General features: G+C 39.1%; 1 protein-coding gene across 15 annotated transcripts in view; it reads right to left on the reverse strand.

The window, feature by feature from the left end:
• The window catches only part of PHTF2 (putative homeodomain transcription factor 2), an 85,712-nt gene that overhangs the window by 30,476 nt on the left and 42,449 nt on the right, over positions 1–12,787 (reverse strand). For 10 of the 15 annotated variants that reach the window (XM_083575110.1, XM_083575107.1, XM_083575103.1 and 7 more), the window contains 2 exons: positions 4,913–4,969; positions 3,944–4,003 (listed from right to left, as the gene is read on the reverse strand). In XM_083575110.1, coding sequence (XP_083431236.1) covers positions 3,944–4,003; positions 4,913–4,969 — 117 coding nt within the window. The remainder of the gene's footprint in view (positions 1–3,943; positions 4,004–4,912; positions 4,970–12,787) is intronic. The other 5 variants (XM_083575108.1, XM_083575104.1, XM_083575106.1 and 2 more) reach the window with 1 other exon arrangement.

Genomic DNA, 12,787 nt, shown 5'->3' on the forward strand with positions numbered 1-12,787 from the left:
CACCTAGACATTCCGTTGTTGTGCCCATAACCTAAGTTTAAGGTGCCATTTAGCTCCTATCTTTCATATCTCAGTTTCTAACACTGCTACAAATACCTCTAAGAAACTTAACACTAGCCAAACTGGACAACACCCACTTCCCAGAGATGGTCACTTAGCACCAACTTTGAAGTGCTTTTTGTACCAGGTGGAATTTTTATCTTTTAGATATGTGTTTGCTTGGGCATTTTAATCCTTTGTAATTCTGCATTTTGTTTGAACTTCTATTCTATAGAGCCCCTTATGTAGTTGAAGAGCAGGATAGAAATGGTTCACTAAACAAAATTAAAACTTTCTTTTCCCTCACAGAGCTGGGCCTGCAAACACTGACAACATTGTTCCCTGAACAGTTTGGATCTTACAGCATTCCAGGCTATCAGATCAGCTCAACTAATCAATGTCAAAAGCTTCACTGCTGCAACCACAATAGATTATAGATCTGCCAAGAGAATGTGGAGCTCCAGTTAGAAGGAAATTGAGAAGGTAGTTACAGACACTTGGAAGTTGTTTACAATGATAACAGGGCTTCAAGTTAAACATACACCACTTATTAGATAAGGCAAGTTCAAACAATTATCTGTTCAGACTAAATGAGACTATAAAAGACAAGATTACTTCTTGTAAAACTATTAAAACATGAACACACACACACGCGCACACCCAAGCAAGAAGTCTGGCAAACCGAACGTAGGTTGACAATAAGAAAGCCAAGAAGGAACTTTATGAGCAACTTCATAGTGATGTAAAAATGAATAACACTGGTAGCAGGGTAGCAAACAAGCTGTACAATGGAGACATTAGACCAAAATAAATAAATGGAGTATTAAAGGAGACAGGAAAACTGCAGAAAATCTTAATGAAGCTGAAGCATACAAACTCATGAGACATTATTTTATGGCAGAACAAAAATATACATGTTAAATATTGTAGTGGTAAGAGGACACAGAATGTATAACAAGCCATCTATGATGGTTACATTTTACAAACATAGCAGTCATAATCCAGAAGGGTAGGTTATTTCATCAATCAGAAGCTGAGTAACACATAGGAAGCAGAGAACAGAAATAAACTTATTTATCTGGCATCTGGCAACAGAGGCATACTGTGGGCCTTTCTAGTTGCTGTGTTTTACCTATGGAAATTCTGTAATAGTTGTTGTGTTATTCAAATAACAGCACAGTTTTCAGGTAACTCGAAACCAAACAATGGTTCAGTGTGAACAAGCAAACATGCAGGTTCTTGGATGGTGGCCAGCTTCTCTCACAGTCCTGCTGCTGCTGCCATACCATTCAGAACTCAGCTTTGGTTGGGCTTAACGTTACGTCAAATCCAAATCTTGATAAAAAGTGAGAATCTTCCCCTTCTTTTTGCCCAAAGGAAAACTTGATCCCATACTGCGAGTGATGAACTCATTATGAATCTATGGGATTTAATACTTCAAATCATTCCCAGTTTCAGCTGCTGAGAAACCTTTAGAAGAGTTTCCTGGTCACCCAAATATGGCACAACTCAAAAGAAGAGCAACAGAGTAGCCAAGTTTGCAGATGACCACTATTAAAAATTGTAAAATCCCAAATTACCACAAGCTTCAAAAGGATATTTCCAAACTGGGTGAATGGACCACATATGAGATCCAACAAAAGCAAAGAACAGAATTAGGTGCATGAGAATTAAAGCCTAATTTCACATATGTGCTGACTACCAACTGACTACCAACAACCCCAGAAACATCCTGGGGCCATAGTGGAAAATTCACTAAATCTGTTAGTGCTACTGCAGTAAAAGAAGTTAGTGTTGAGAATGGTTAGGAAAGGGATTGAAAGAGAAAAACAAATAACTGATGTGATTAGAGACTTGAGTCCAAAGAACATTTTTAATTAGGAAGTATACAAATCATAATAAAGAACAAAATAAAAACAGCCAATAACCTCATTTTAAAAACTGACAACATGCACAAATGTAGAATTTTGTGCATAGTTCTAGCTGCCTCATGTAAAAATGAGAAGGTACAGACAACTTTATTGCTGCTTCACTGGACTTATTCTATAGGTCCATTCAATTGTTCTCTTTTAATGTTTACCTGTTTTAAACTCACTCTAATGTTTTTATTATACTTTCAGGTGTTATTCTGTAAGCTACATTCTGGCTTAAACAAATGAGCAACTGAAATGATAAGAGGATTGAAGTGTTTCCTCTGTAAAGGAAGACAAAAGTTTAAATTTGGAAAAGGATTATCGAGCAGAACCACTGGTTCTCACAAGGTGTAACAGGAGAAGATGGCAAGTGTGCCAAGAAGATTCAAGGACAGTCAATATTATATTTTGAGAATGATACATGTTGCTATGTAGCTGCATTGTTTTATACTTTGTGGATATCCCATGATCATATTATAAAATAGCACTGCTAGGCTAAGTTGTTTCTTTTTATTTTCCAATGCATTACTTATCAATTTTTAAAAATGGTGTGGTGTGAACAAATTTTTATTCTGAAAGTGCAGCCCAGAGAAAAAAGTATGAGAACCACTGCTATATACATTTATAAAAATATTTGTATTACCTGTATAAAATTATTCATCCTCTGTCCATTGTTATAAGAGTTTAAAATGATGTATTTAGGACAAACAAAAGTAGCTGTATTCTATTGCACTGGATAAAACTTACAGAAATCATTGCCAGAAAATGTTGCCATCGACATCAGCAGATATATATATAGGCACAAAAACTAAAAATTAAGCCTTCAAGTTCAGGCAGTGTGTAATCTTCCTAAGGGCATCTGGTAAGCCAATGACGGAGGCAGAGTGCTTGACCAGATGGACCTTGGCTTGTTCTTAGGAGCTCCAATGAGATCTAAGAGTACATCAGTAGAAATCTCAATGACATCAACTGGCCTATTCTGAAAAAATCTGGTGTGTACAGTACTTTGTTAGTGAGTCATACTGCCCCTGTAAACCATGAAAGTACTTGCTCATTGCCCCCTGTTTCAATATCCCCTCCCAGCACTACTACTGTGTGTTCGTTCTTCTGTCAGGAAAAAGAACGGGTGTACATGCAGCAGGCACAGCACTCTGTCAGTCTTATCTCACTCCTCCATCTCTCTTCCTGACAGAGGAGATAACACAGGTAGCATACACAACAACCATATCGCTCAGCTGTGTTTTCCCAGCTGATAAAACACAGCCAGCCTCACAACTGAATGAAATGCATGCAGGTAGGCAGCAGGAGGAGGAACCACCAGGCAAGTGCATTTTCCACCTGGTTACTTGCACTGAGACAACAGTTTCAAGGCGAGATGCGTGTTGCAAAGTTATCTATTACTGTCTGTTTGAAAGGACTCTCACTAGTTTCGTGGAACAAACCACTGGATTCCCAATAGTTAGCTCATAGCACTCAAGCCAACAGAAGCTTGATTTTAACCTTTTTCAAGTGCAGCACATTCAGAGCTGGAATCTAATGGTTTTTTTCCATTTCATTTCTGGAAAATGAAAAGGTGCTGTTTCGGATGGTAATGATATACGAAAATATGGAACCACAATAGATGGCCAGAAGGTAGAATATCATATCAAAGGAAGCAGGGGTTTATTATAATCCCAACATTACAGTTTTTTGCCTCTTTAGAAGAGTGGGTGAATCCTTAAATGAACCAAGCAACGTAGCCCTATGAATGTCTATTCAGAAACAAGTCCCACTGAGCTTAATGGGACTTAATTCCAGGCTAAAGTGTAGGATCACAGCCTAATTGTTTTAAATGGAAAAAGAAGTGATGCTAAAGCATTTAGATGCTTTTGAAGTAGTTACTTATTCATCAGATACTTGAAGGCTTTTGTTAGTCACACTAAGATGCAGAGACACAGTTAATCTACAAAAGCTGTTTTGTTTAACACAAATTTCCATAATCAAGTACTTACCAATTTAATAAACTGTTCAAAACAATGACAGGATGAAAAATGAGGAAAAGTAAACTGGAACTATAAAGGTAACCATGTGATAGTCAGTGATATCTGACCAAAAAGCATGTAAAATATGAAGGGAATTATCTATGATATAGCATAAGGCAGCTTAGTGCAACATAACTAAAAACACCCCAATATTATTTTTAAGCACTGTAACTGGGAGTTCCCCAAGTAAAAGATCTATCCTAGCTGTTTCCTTTAAGGAGGCTCCTCCACATAAAAACTCACATCCACACCAAATAGCATACAGTTTTGATGCAAGTGAGAGACAAACCCTAGCCAAGATTCCATAATCTAAAGATTTCCTACACCCACAAAATGTCCTCTCCCACCCTAACTCTTGTACCCGTTTTTTTCATTTCAGTAGAACTTATTTAAAGTTTAACCCACCCACCACAAAAAACTGCAGATTGGTAAGGATTACCATTACTATCACTACATGATAACAAAAGAATTCACAAATGCTATTAAAATAATTCACAAATGGAACATTCTTTGTCCTGGGGGAAAAAAAACAGCACACACCTGTGCCACAATAAAGTCTTATCAAAATAAATTCTGAATTACAATATATCCCTGATTTTCAAACTATAAACCTGAGAACTATGTGCTTTATCGTGCTTTATCGATGACAATATAAATAACAGAGGACAAGCTTCTCAAAAACTTCCCTGCTGCTTAATGACTTTCCCCTACAATACACATTTGAGGGGGACATTGGACATATTCTTGAGTACACATAGCTGTCATAGGACAAGAACTAGCCCAAAGGCACCTTGCTCACACCCTGCACCAAAAAAGTGCACCCCGGAATCCTCTGCACAGGACTTGTGCAGCAAATTAAATGATTTGGAGTGAGCTTGTTGAGGATATGAAGTTTGACATTCAGTACCATAAAACAATAAAAATAAATCTAAACTTTACCTTGATTTCTCTTTGTTCTACGGATTTTTCCCATATTTGCTGGTCATATGCCCCAATCTAAACAGGAAAAAGGAAAGTCTACATTAAAATGAGATTATTCACAGTATAATCAGAAACAACACCCGCCCACCCTCACCACACTTAAAGTCTCCAAGAAAGCATGTGGATCCAAGAGTACTGCCAGAAGTGTTTCCGCCAGCGATAGCCAGTGTAGCCAGAACAGGGCAATCCAGAGGCAAGGTAAGGCCAGCTGTGGGTCTTCTGGATCCTAAACCATTTCCTGGAGGTGGGACAAGGAAAAAACAATACAAGCACCCCCACTTTTGGCCCTGGATAATATGAGTCAGCAGGGCTTTAGATGTGATGGCTTATCCACTGTTCTGCCCCACTGCTCCCAGATACTGCTTAGGACTGTCTGACAAATAAAGCTACTTTTCTCTCAGAATCTGCTTTATGCCCTACATGTAGTCTATGTGCCTGACTACTTGCAGGATTTCTTTTAGCATCAGTTGCAGACTCACAGTGCTGACAGAAAAGGAACCAAAACAAATTACTTGAGGCTTATATCACTTTCAAGAATGGTTCTCAATAGGCCTGCATGTGAAAATACCAAATCGGAATCTACATAACATATCAACAACTGCTCCATTCGCAGGATACTAGATTTCTGTGAGGCCCTGTACATAGTTTCCACTACGTGGACAACGCATTTGATCAGTTACTGTTCCTGTCTGTATGCTTAGATAAGGACCATGCCTGGGTGTCAAATATTAGGCAGAGAGGCTCCAAACTTTCAGCTGTAGTAGATTTTATTAGAATAAAAACAAAAAAAAATCAGGTTACACTCAGGATGTCACTGGAAATGTTAAGAAGCTATTCAGACATAAGCATGGCATTCCAACCACAAACCTTAAGCTCTTACACACACACCAGCAATACATTTGAACCTGATAAAACATGATTTGCATAAACCATAGTTTACCTATGCATACTGTCATGTGTGATTCTTGTTTGTGGGCAAAGTATAGCTTGCCATTAGCCTGGAAAATGGGAGAAATTAATCACTACACATAACGGGAAGACGGGGTGCAAGAGCCTGAGGCCTGTAGTTATAATATTAAACTGTGATCTAACTTTATGCTTGAACAGCCTCAAAGAGAAAAACAACCACAGCTTAGCTTCATTTTATAAAGTGGCTACTGACTTTCAGAAGAAGTTACATGATTTGCAGTGTATGTTCCTTTAAATAATTATTTGCCCCAATATTATTTTCCTGGTTTTGCTATAGATTTAAATATTCTCTTCAAACACCCTTTCCTCTCGTTTCAGACTTTTGATGTTTGTTTGTTTGTTTTTATTTACCTTGTTTTTGTCTTTTCAGCCATGCCACACTGAACTGTCATCACTTCCTCCACTAGTGGACTCAATTGGCGTGCGTCAACAGAAAGGGAACCAAAACAAAGCACTGAGAAACAAGCAGATCAGTATGCTGGGGAGAGTGTGGTGCTCTGCTTGGTTTACAGCAGGCAAACTCGGCCCTCCAGATGTTTTGGGACTACAACTCCCATCATCCCTAGCTAACAGGACCAGTGGTCAGGGATGATGGGAGTTGTAGTCCTGAAACATCTGGAGCGCCGAGTTTGCCTATGCCTGGTTTCAGCTTATATTATTCTGGGAGGTCGGCATAACTTGCCAACAGCTGCCCAAGTGGAGTGAGGATACACAACATCTGTTGCAGGTGCCACTTGTTTCAGAGCACTGATCAAACCTGACCACAATGCTGTTTGTTTCATCATGTTGTTGCGGTGACAGTGTTGCACTTCAGAGTAGAGAGAACTGGTCAAAGCCCCACACAGAACTTCACCCACTTACTATGTTTTGGCCTAATCTAACTCACATGTAGTTCATAATCATCCCTGCATGTTTGCTTTCCTCAGAGAGGCAGGTTATAAATGTAAAAGATAAATAAAATACATTTCTAAAGGAAATATGCTTTCAAGAACAGATGACTTTTGCATGGACATCAAAGTCGTACTTTTCTGAAAATTACACAAAACACAGCTCTAACATTATTTCAAGAAGCCTCTTCTTTCCCATAAAAGTTTCAGCTATTTTTTCATTAAAAGTCAACCACATTTTAAGCCTCTTCTTGGTGGCTAAACCTGGTTTTGCCAAATATTCTGCCTACTTATACTCTATTCGTAGATACAGTTGCAAGTGTGTAATGAATCCAACACTCAGTGAAACATTCCTGTCTGCCAAGCCTCTAAAAAGGATCAGATGTTTTGTACAGTAGGCCCTAACATAACCCTCAAGGTTAGAGCAAACCTTCGGAAAATCCAACTCTTATGTACTACAACAAGGACAAATATATTTGAACAAAACAGGCTATATTTTCTAAGCATACCTACAGCTGTATACACCTTCCAAAGTAGTTTACTCACCTCAGACTAAGCCCCATTGAAGTCAATGAGACATCCTTCTGAACAGATATGTACATGATTCACTAACAATGCAAAGCCTGCTTCAAAAAACTGAACTACTCTTGAGATTTCTTTCTGCCTGACTCTCTTCCCTCGGACATATTGTTCATAACCAGAGTTATGACTACCATGACACTTTTAGTTGTATTTAATAAGCACTGATACTTCTGAAGTGTTGCTAAGTAGCTCAGCATTCGTTGTTTAATAAAAAAGCTGAAGACTACAAACATTTGATCTCCTAAGATACTTGTGCTGCAATCTTAAACTCACTATTTTTATTATTTTTATTTAATCTCTTAGACATCCAATAAATGTCATTCACGACTATGAAGTAAGTTACTAGGAACTTGATTTATTTTTAAGCAAACATGTTTAAGACTGCATTGTCAAGAGGTCAAATGTTCACCTTAAGATTTCAAAGCATTTCCCTAACAACACACCCTCAGAAACAGCCTCCTACATTTTTCTCACTAGATCTCCCTGGCCCTGCATGATAGGGAAATCCCTGGCTCTGTTGTTCAGTTCTATTTACAAGGAGGAGAAAATGAAGGGATACACTATAAACAGTCGTAAGTCACATAATAGAGGGACGCGGATGGCGCTGTGGTCTAAACCACTGAGCCTAGGACTTGCCGATCAGAAGGTCGGCGGTTCGAATCCCCGCGACGGGGTGAGCTCCTGTTGCTCGGTCCCTGCTCCTGCCAACCTAGCAGTTTGAAAGCACGTCAAAGTGCAAGTAGATATATAGGTACCGCTCCAGCGGGAAGGTAAACGGCGTTTCCGTGCACTGCTCTAGTTCTCCAGAAGCGGCTTAGTCATGCTGGCCACATGACCCAGAAGCTGTACACTGGCTCCCTTGGCCAATAAAGCAAGATGAGCGCTGCAACCCCAGAGTCGTCCGCAACTGGACCTAATGGTCAGGGGTCCCTTTACCTTTAAATTGCATAATATGCCATCCACAATATATAATTATAAGGCAGATGAAAGAACACAAATATGCTGAGAGAGAATACTGAAGACAGACTAATGCTGAAGAAATAAAAGAAGATGAATTGAAAATGTTGTTATGTGGTCATGGGTCAGTTGAATGACTGGAGGGTAGTATCTGGTTCCCATATAACCTTGAATAATCCAAGAAGGTTCTGTTTTCATTTGAATATATAATCATCCTAATTTCACGGCTGTAGATGGAAAACACAACAGCAGTTCAAAAACAACACACAGAGTGGAGCTACAACAATAGTCTTCTCTGTCAGCCTGATTAAGTCTATTTTTTAGGCTCACCTCCAGGATTTTTTGAGCCTTGAGTATGAGACAACTTTAGACCCTTTGGCCCTGCCTCTCTCTGCTTGGCTTCAGGACTGAGTGTGACTGCATGAACGCCACTAGCCAGTGATATGAAACATTAAACAAGGTCAGGAACGCAGATGGCACAAAGCAGAAAACTTTCCTCTTGTGGGGGAAGTGATGGGAGAAGTGTAACTTACTGCAAACGTCTTACACGAAATAAAAGGTGTGGCTTGCAAAGCTGAAGATACTGTTCCTTTTTGTAAGAGAGGCTGAAGAGAACAAGCAATTCAATCAATAACTGACAAGTGGAGTCATATCTTTTAAAGATGATAGGAGTACTATACAACCTAAAGGTTCATAGGATTTTTATGTATTTGGGGGGGGGGGGACAAGGTAAGGAAAAGGAAGTGAGGGAGCTTGCTAGCACTAAAGATACAGGGAGGACTTTATTATGAACCGTCAGGAAGCCTCCTAACCTCTTACCATGCTTCACTGAAAATTTAACAGTTGCCACTGCCATTATGACACTCAGAGAATGCTCATGTTCCAGTACATATGTGATAATTGCAAAACTGAATGAGTAAAATTTATTACAATGATTTAGTCATCAATGATTTAGTCACCCTTTACCACAACAGGAAACTAAGTATGATAAACTACAAATCTATTATGTATTGCTGCTCTGTCAAAAGGAATGCTTGCATGTTCAACACATGCTTGTCAGGTACAATGTATAGTTGTGGATGAACAGGAATAGGCTTATTCAATCCAATAGCTTCAGAGCTTATACACTGTTTTTTCAAATATATTTCTGACTTGCTTTAATTTGCATGCTGACGGTCCAGAATTGGTTGATAGTATCAAAAGCCATGGTTGATAGTATCAAAAGCCACTGAGAGGTCCAGCAGAACCAGAAAATAGCTTTCATCTCTATCCCTAGCCTGCAGGAGATCATTGACCAGTACAACCAGGGCAGTTTGAATCTTATGGTGGAGCCTGAAACCTGATTAGAAAGGATGCAGATGGTGCATATCCTCCCGACAAGGCTGAATGGGATACTTGAGACTGGAATATAATTGGCAATAATGGTTGGGTCCAAATAAGTTTTTTCAAGAAGCAGTTTAGTATAAGCTCTTTTAACTGGTCCAGGAAGACTCCCTCACGGAGAGAAGCATTCACCACACCACAGACTTCATTGCCCAGCCCTGCCTGGCTAGATTTTATGAGCCAGCATGGGCAAAGTCAAGAAGGATTAAATCAGCACCAGGAGGGCTTTACTAGTCTTCCTATTCTCAACCTATTGGTGGCCACATGAACTGCCATGTACCATATTGCCCCAAATATACCGTAAGCCACACTTTTTCCCCCAAATTCTGATCCAGAAAAGTTAAAGTGTGGCTTATATTCGTGACCTTATGATATCGCTGCTGCCCAGGAGGGCCATCAGGGGTGCGGGACAACGGCGCACCGCCGACCCACGACTCCCAGGCCTGCCCCAGCTGTCTCATCCCCATACTTACAAGGTCTCATCTCCATCAGCAACCATTCTGCAAGATTCTGCAGTTTCCAAACCAAGCACAGGAGAAGCCCCACATAAAGATTAGATTACTGAAATGTACTTTAAGTGATCGATACTGAATTACTTTTAAATTTTTGACCTAAAAGACAGCATATATTCAGTTGTTTATTAAGAAGTGAGTTCCACTGCAGTCTACATCTGTTGTGATCAGGCCCGCAGGAACCCTGGCAAAGTAGAATGCAGTAACTTCAGATTATAATAAATAACAAGATGAAAAAAATCTTTTTTAGTAATTCCAGTGGCACCTTTAAGATCTACTAAATATAAGCTTTCAAGGTATGAGCTTTTGTGTGTAATACACTTTGTCATTCTTTCATTCAGATTGTTCAGGTTCTCAAAACTCATCTACATGATGGCTACCTTTTACTGTACTAACATCACAATATCAGTCCACCCTAACACATATGCAATTACCATTTTGTTAACATTCCAATTTCCCCACATTAACCTAAACTGGACCAATTCCAAACTGCTCCTGAAACTGTTACTAAACCAATACTAGCCTGAATCAGAACTGCAATTAGCAGTTGAAACTACAATGAAATAAAAACAAGAAAATTAAATGGCTTGGCTTCCTCATTTGAAGGAGAAATTATTTGATGCAACATAATTGTGAAAAAGGATATAAACATACAGGGCACTATTAGATGTCAAAGTTCTGCTGCTAAACCATAGTTTAATGTGACCAAACAAGCGGCAGCAAATCTTGGGCTTGTATATCTATATTCCCTTCTCCTGCACAAGGCATGGCTATAAAGAGTTCAGAAGCCTTTGTTTCTGAATTTGTTCAATTACGCGATCCAAAACTCTGGTTTATTTGACACAAGCCAATGCCAAACCATGGTTTAACTTGCGCCCCACCCCTGGGGCTAAATTTAAACCAAAAAGGTTTTACATATGACAATTACAAAGGTGACATATTATTAAGATGTTAAGATGACTACTGCTAAGTGACAAAGCCATGCTCTGTAAAACTGTTTATTTCCTAATTCATGATTCATGCCTAAACAATCCCACTGATCATCCATTTGTGCCTAACAGGCAAAACTCCAATGAACCAGATTAAAAGGATTTGTTTCTAGAATAGCAAACTAGCTGCTGGTAACAGAGGAAAACAAACAGCTGAATTCTGATCACGACCACTTTCAGGCCGCCTTGATTAACAAAACTTCCTTTGAAGAGAATGTTGCATCTTGGAGGTCTGAAAGCTTTTAAAAGAATGAGAAAAAGGCTATATATTACAAACAAATTCAGAACAGCACTGTAGCTTCGCTGCTCAAATTAGAGCACAATATAGAAAAACGGTAAATTTGATCTTTAGTCCAACAACTTGAGCAAAAACCTGTGACTCAAAACTTCCATTAAACAAGTGACCATGGCACGTTTCTGTCTTCTCAAAGAAAAAGCCTGACAATGGCCGTTTTGGAGCATAAAGCTAAGAACTATAGTCTAGTTCTGGGGTGCCAAGATAGTGCTCATGGGCACAATGGTTCTGCTGAGTTTATCCTGTTGCTGCAAAGCAACTTAGTCCCCCCTCCCTCCACACACTGCCATCTTCTTTGTGATGTGATGAGGGTGGTTGCTTTTTTTCTCCTTTGAAAAGGATATAGCACTGAAGGAAGGCATTGGAAGAATGACTCTTACTTCCTCTTTCAACTCTATGTGCTTTTCAAGGGTCAGCTGAACAGAAAGGAGAACACTGAAAGGAAACATGGAAAAAGAGGGAGGGCAGGACGGAAAGGGGAGGGCAAGCCTTCCAGCTTGCAGGATGTATGGTACTTCGTTTTTTCCTTTGCACACACACGTTGGGTACAATATGATGGATCCTCTTCAAATTGCTTAATTTATAAATCATGTCAACTCCCGCCCCCTGCTGAAAATATTACTATATATAAATTAACTGGGACATGGTGATAAGAACTATTAGTATGCACACACCTTTCTCTACATTATTATCTTCCTGTGTTTGAGTGCTTTGACTCTCAGTAAATTCTGAAAGCAAGCAAGCAAGCAGGCAAACAAAAGTGAAAATTCAAATATTACAAATAGTTGTGCAAATTACTTTAATTAGCATAAAATACCCAACTGTGAAACAAGGGGGTCATAGTCACAGAATTCTGGATTTGCTGAAGAAAGCCAGCTACCTGCTAATATCATAACTGACTCCCCAATTCTTCAGGTTTCACATAAAATCTGGAGGGACTCATTTAGAATGGTCATATTGCTGTGATCTTTCTTACAACATCACAAAATGTCTCTCAAATCAACCCAATGCAGACAAATTAATTATGGAATAGTGCAAGGATCACTGCTTTAAAAATTATATCTGTTGATTCGTTCTTCCCCATTACTGTCCTGTGGAAAGAAAAATGTGTATTCTTTCCAAGACTAAACTTGAGCTTTGTGACAGACACCGATATTCACTTTAAGCATAGGCTGTGATAGTATCAACTTGTAGTCCAATACTCACGAAGCCTGGTGTTTCTAATAGAAACAATAAATATTTCAGAAGACATTTATAAT

This window comes from Podarcis filfolensis (assembly GCF_964270895.1).
Source record: "Podarcis filfolensis genome assembly, chromosome: 10".
Taxonomy (NCBI): Eukaryota; Metazoa; Chordata; class Lepidosauria; order Squamata; family Lacertidae; genus Podarcis; species Podarcis filfolensis.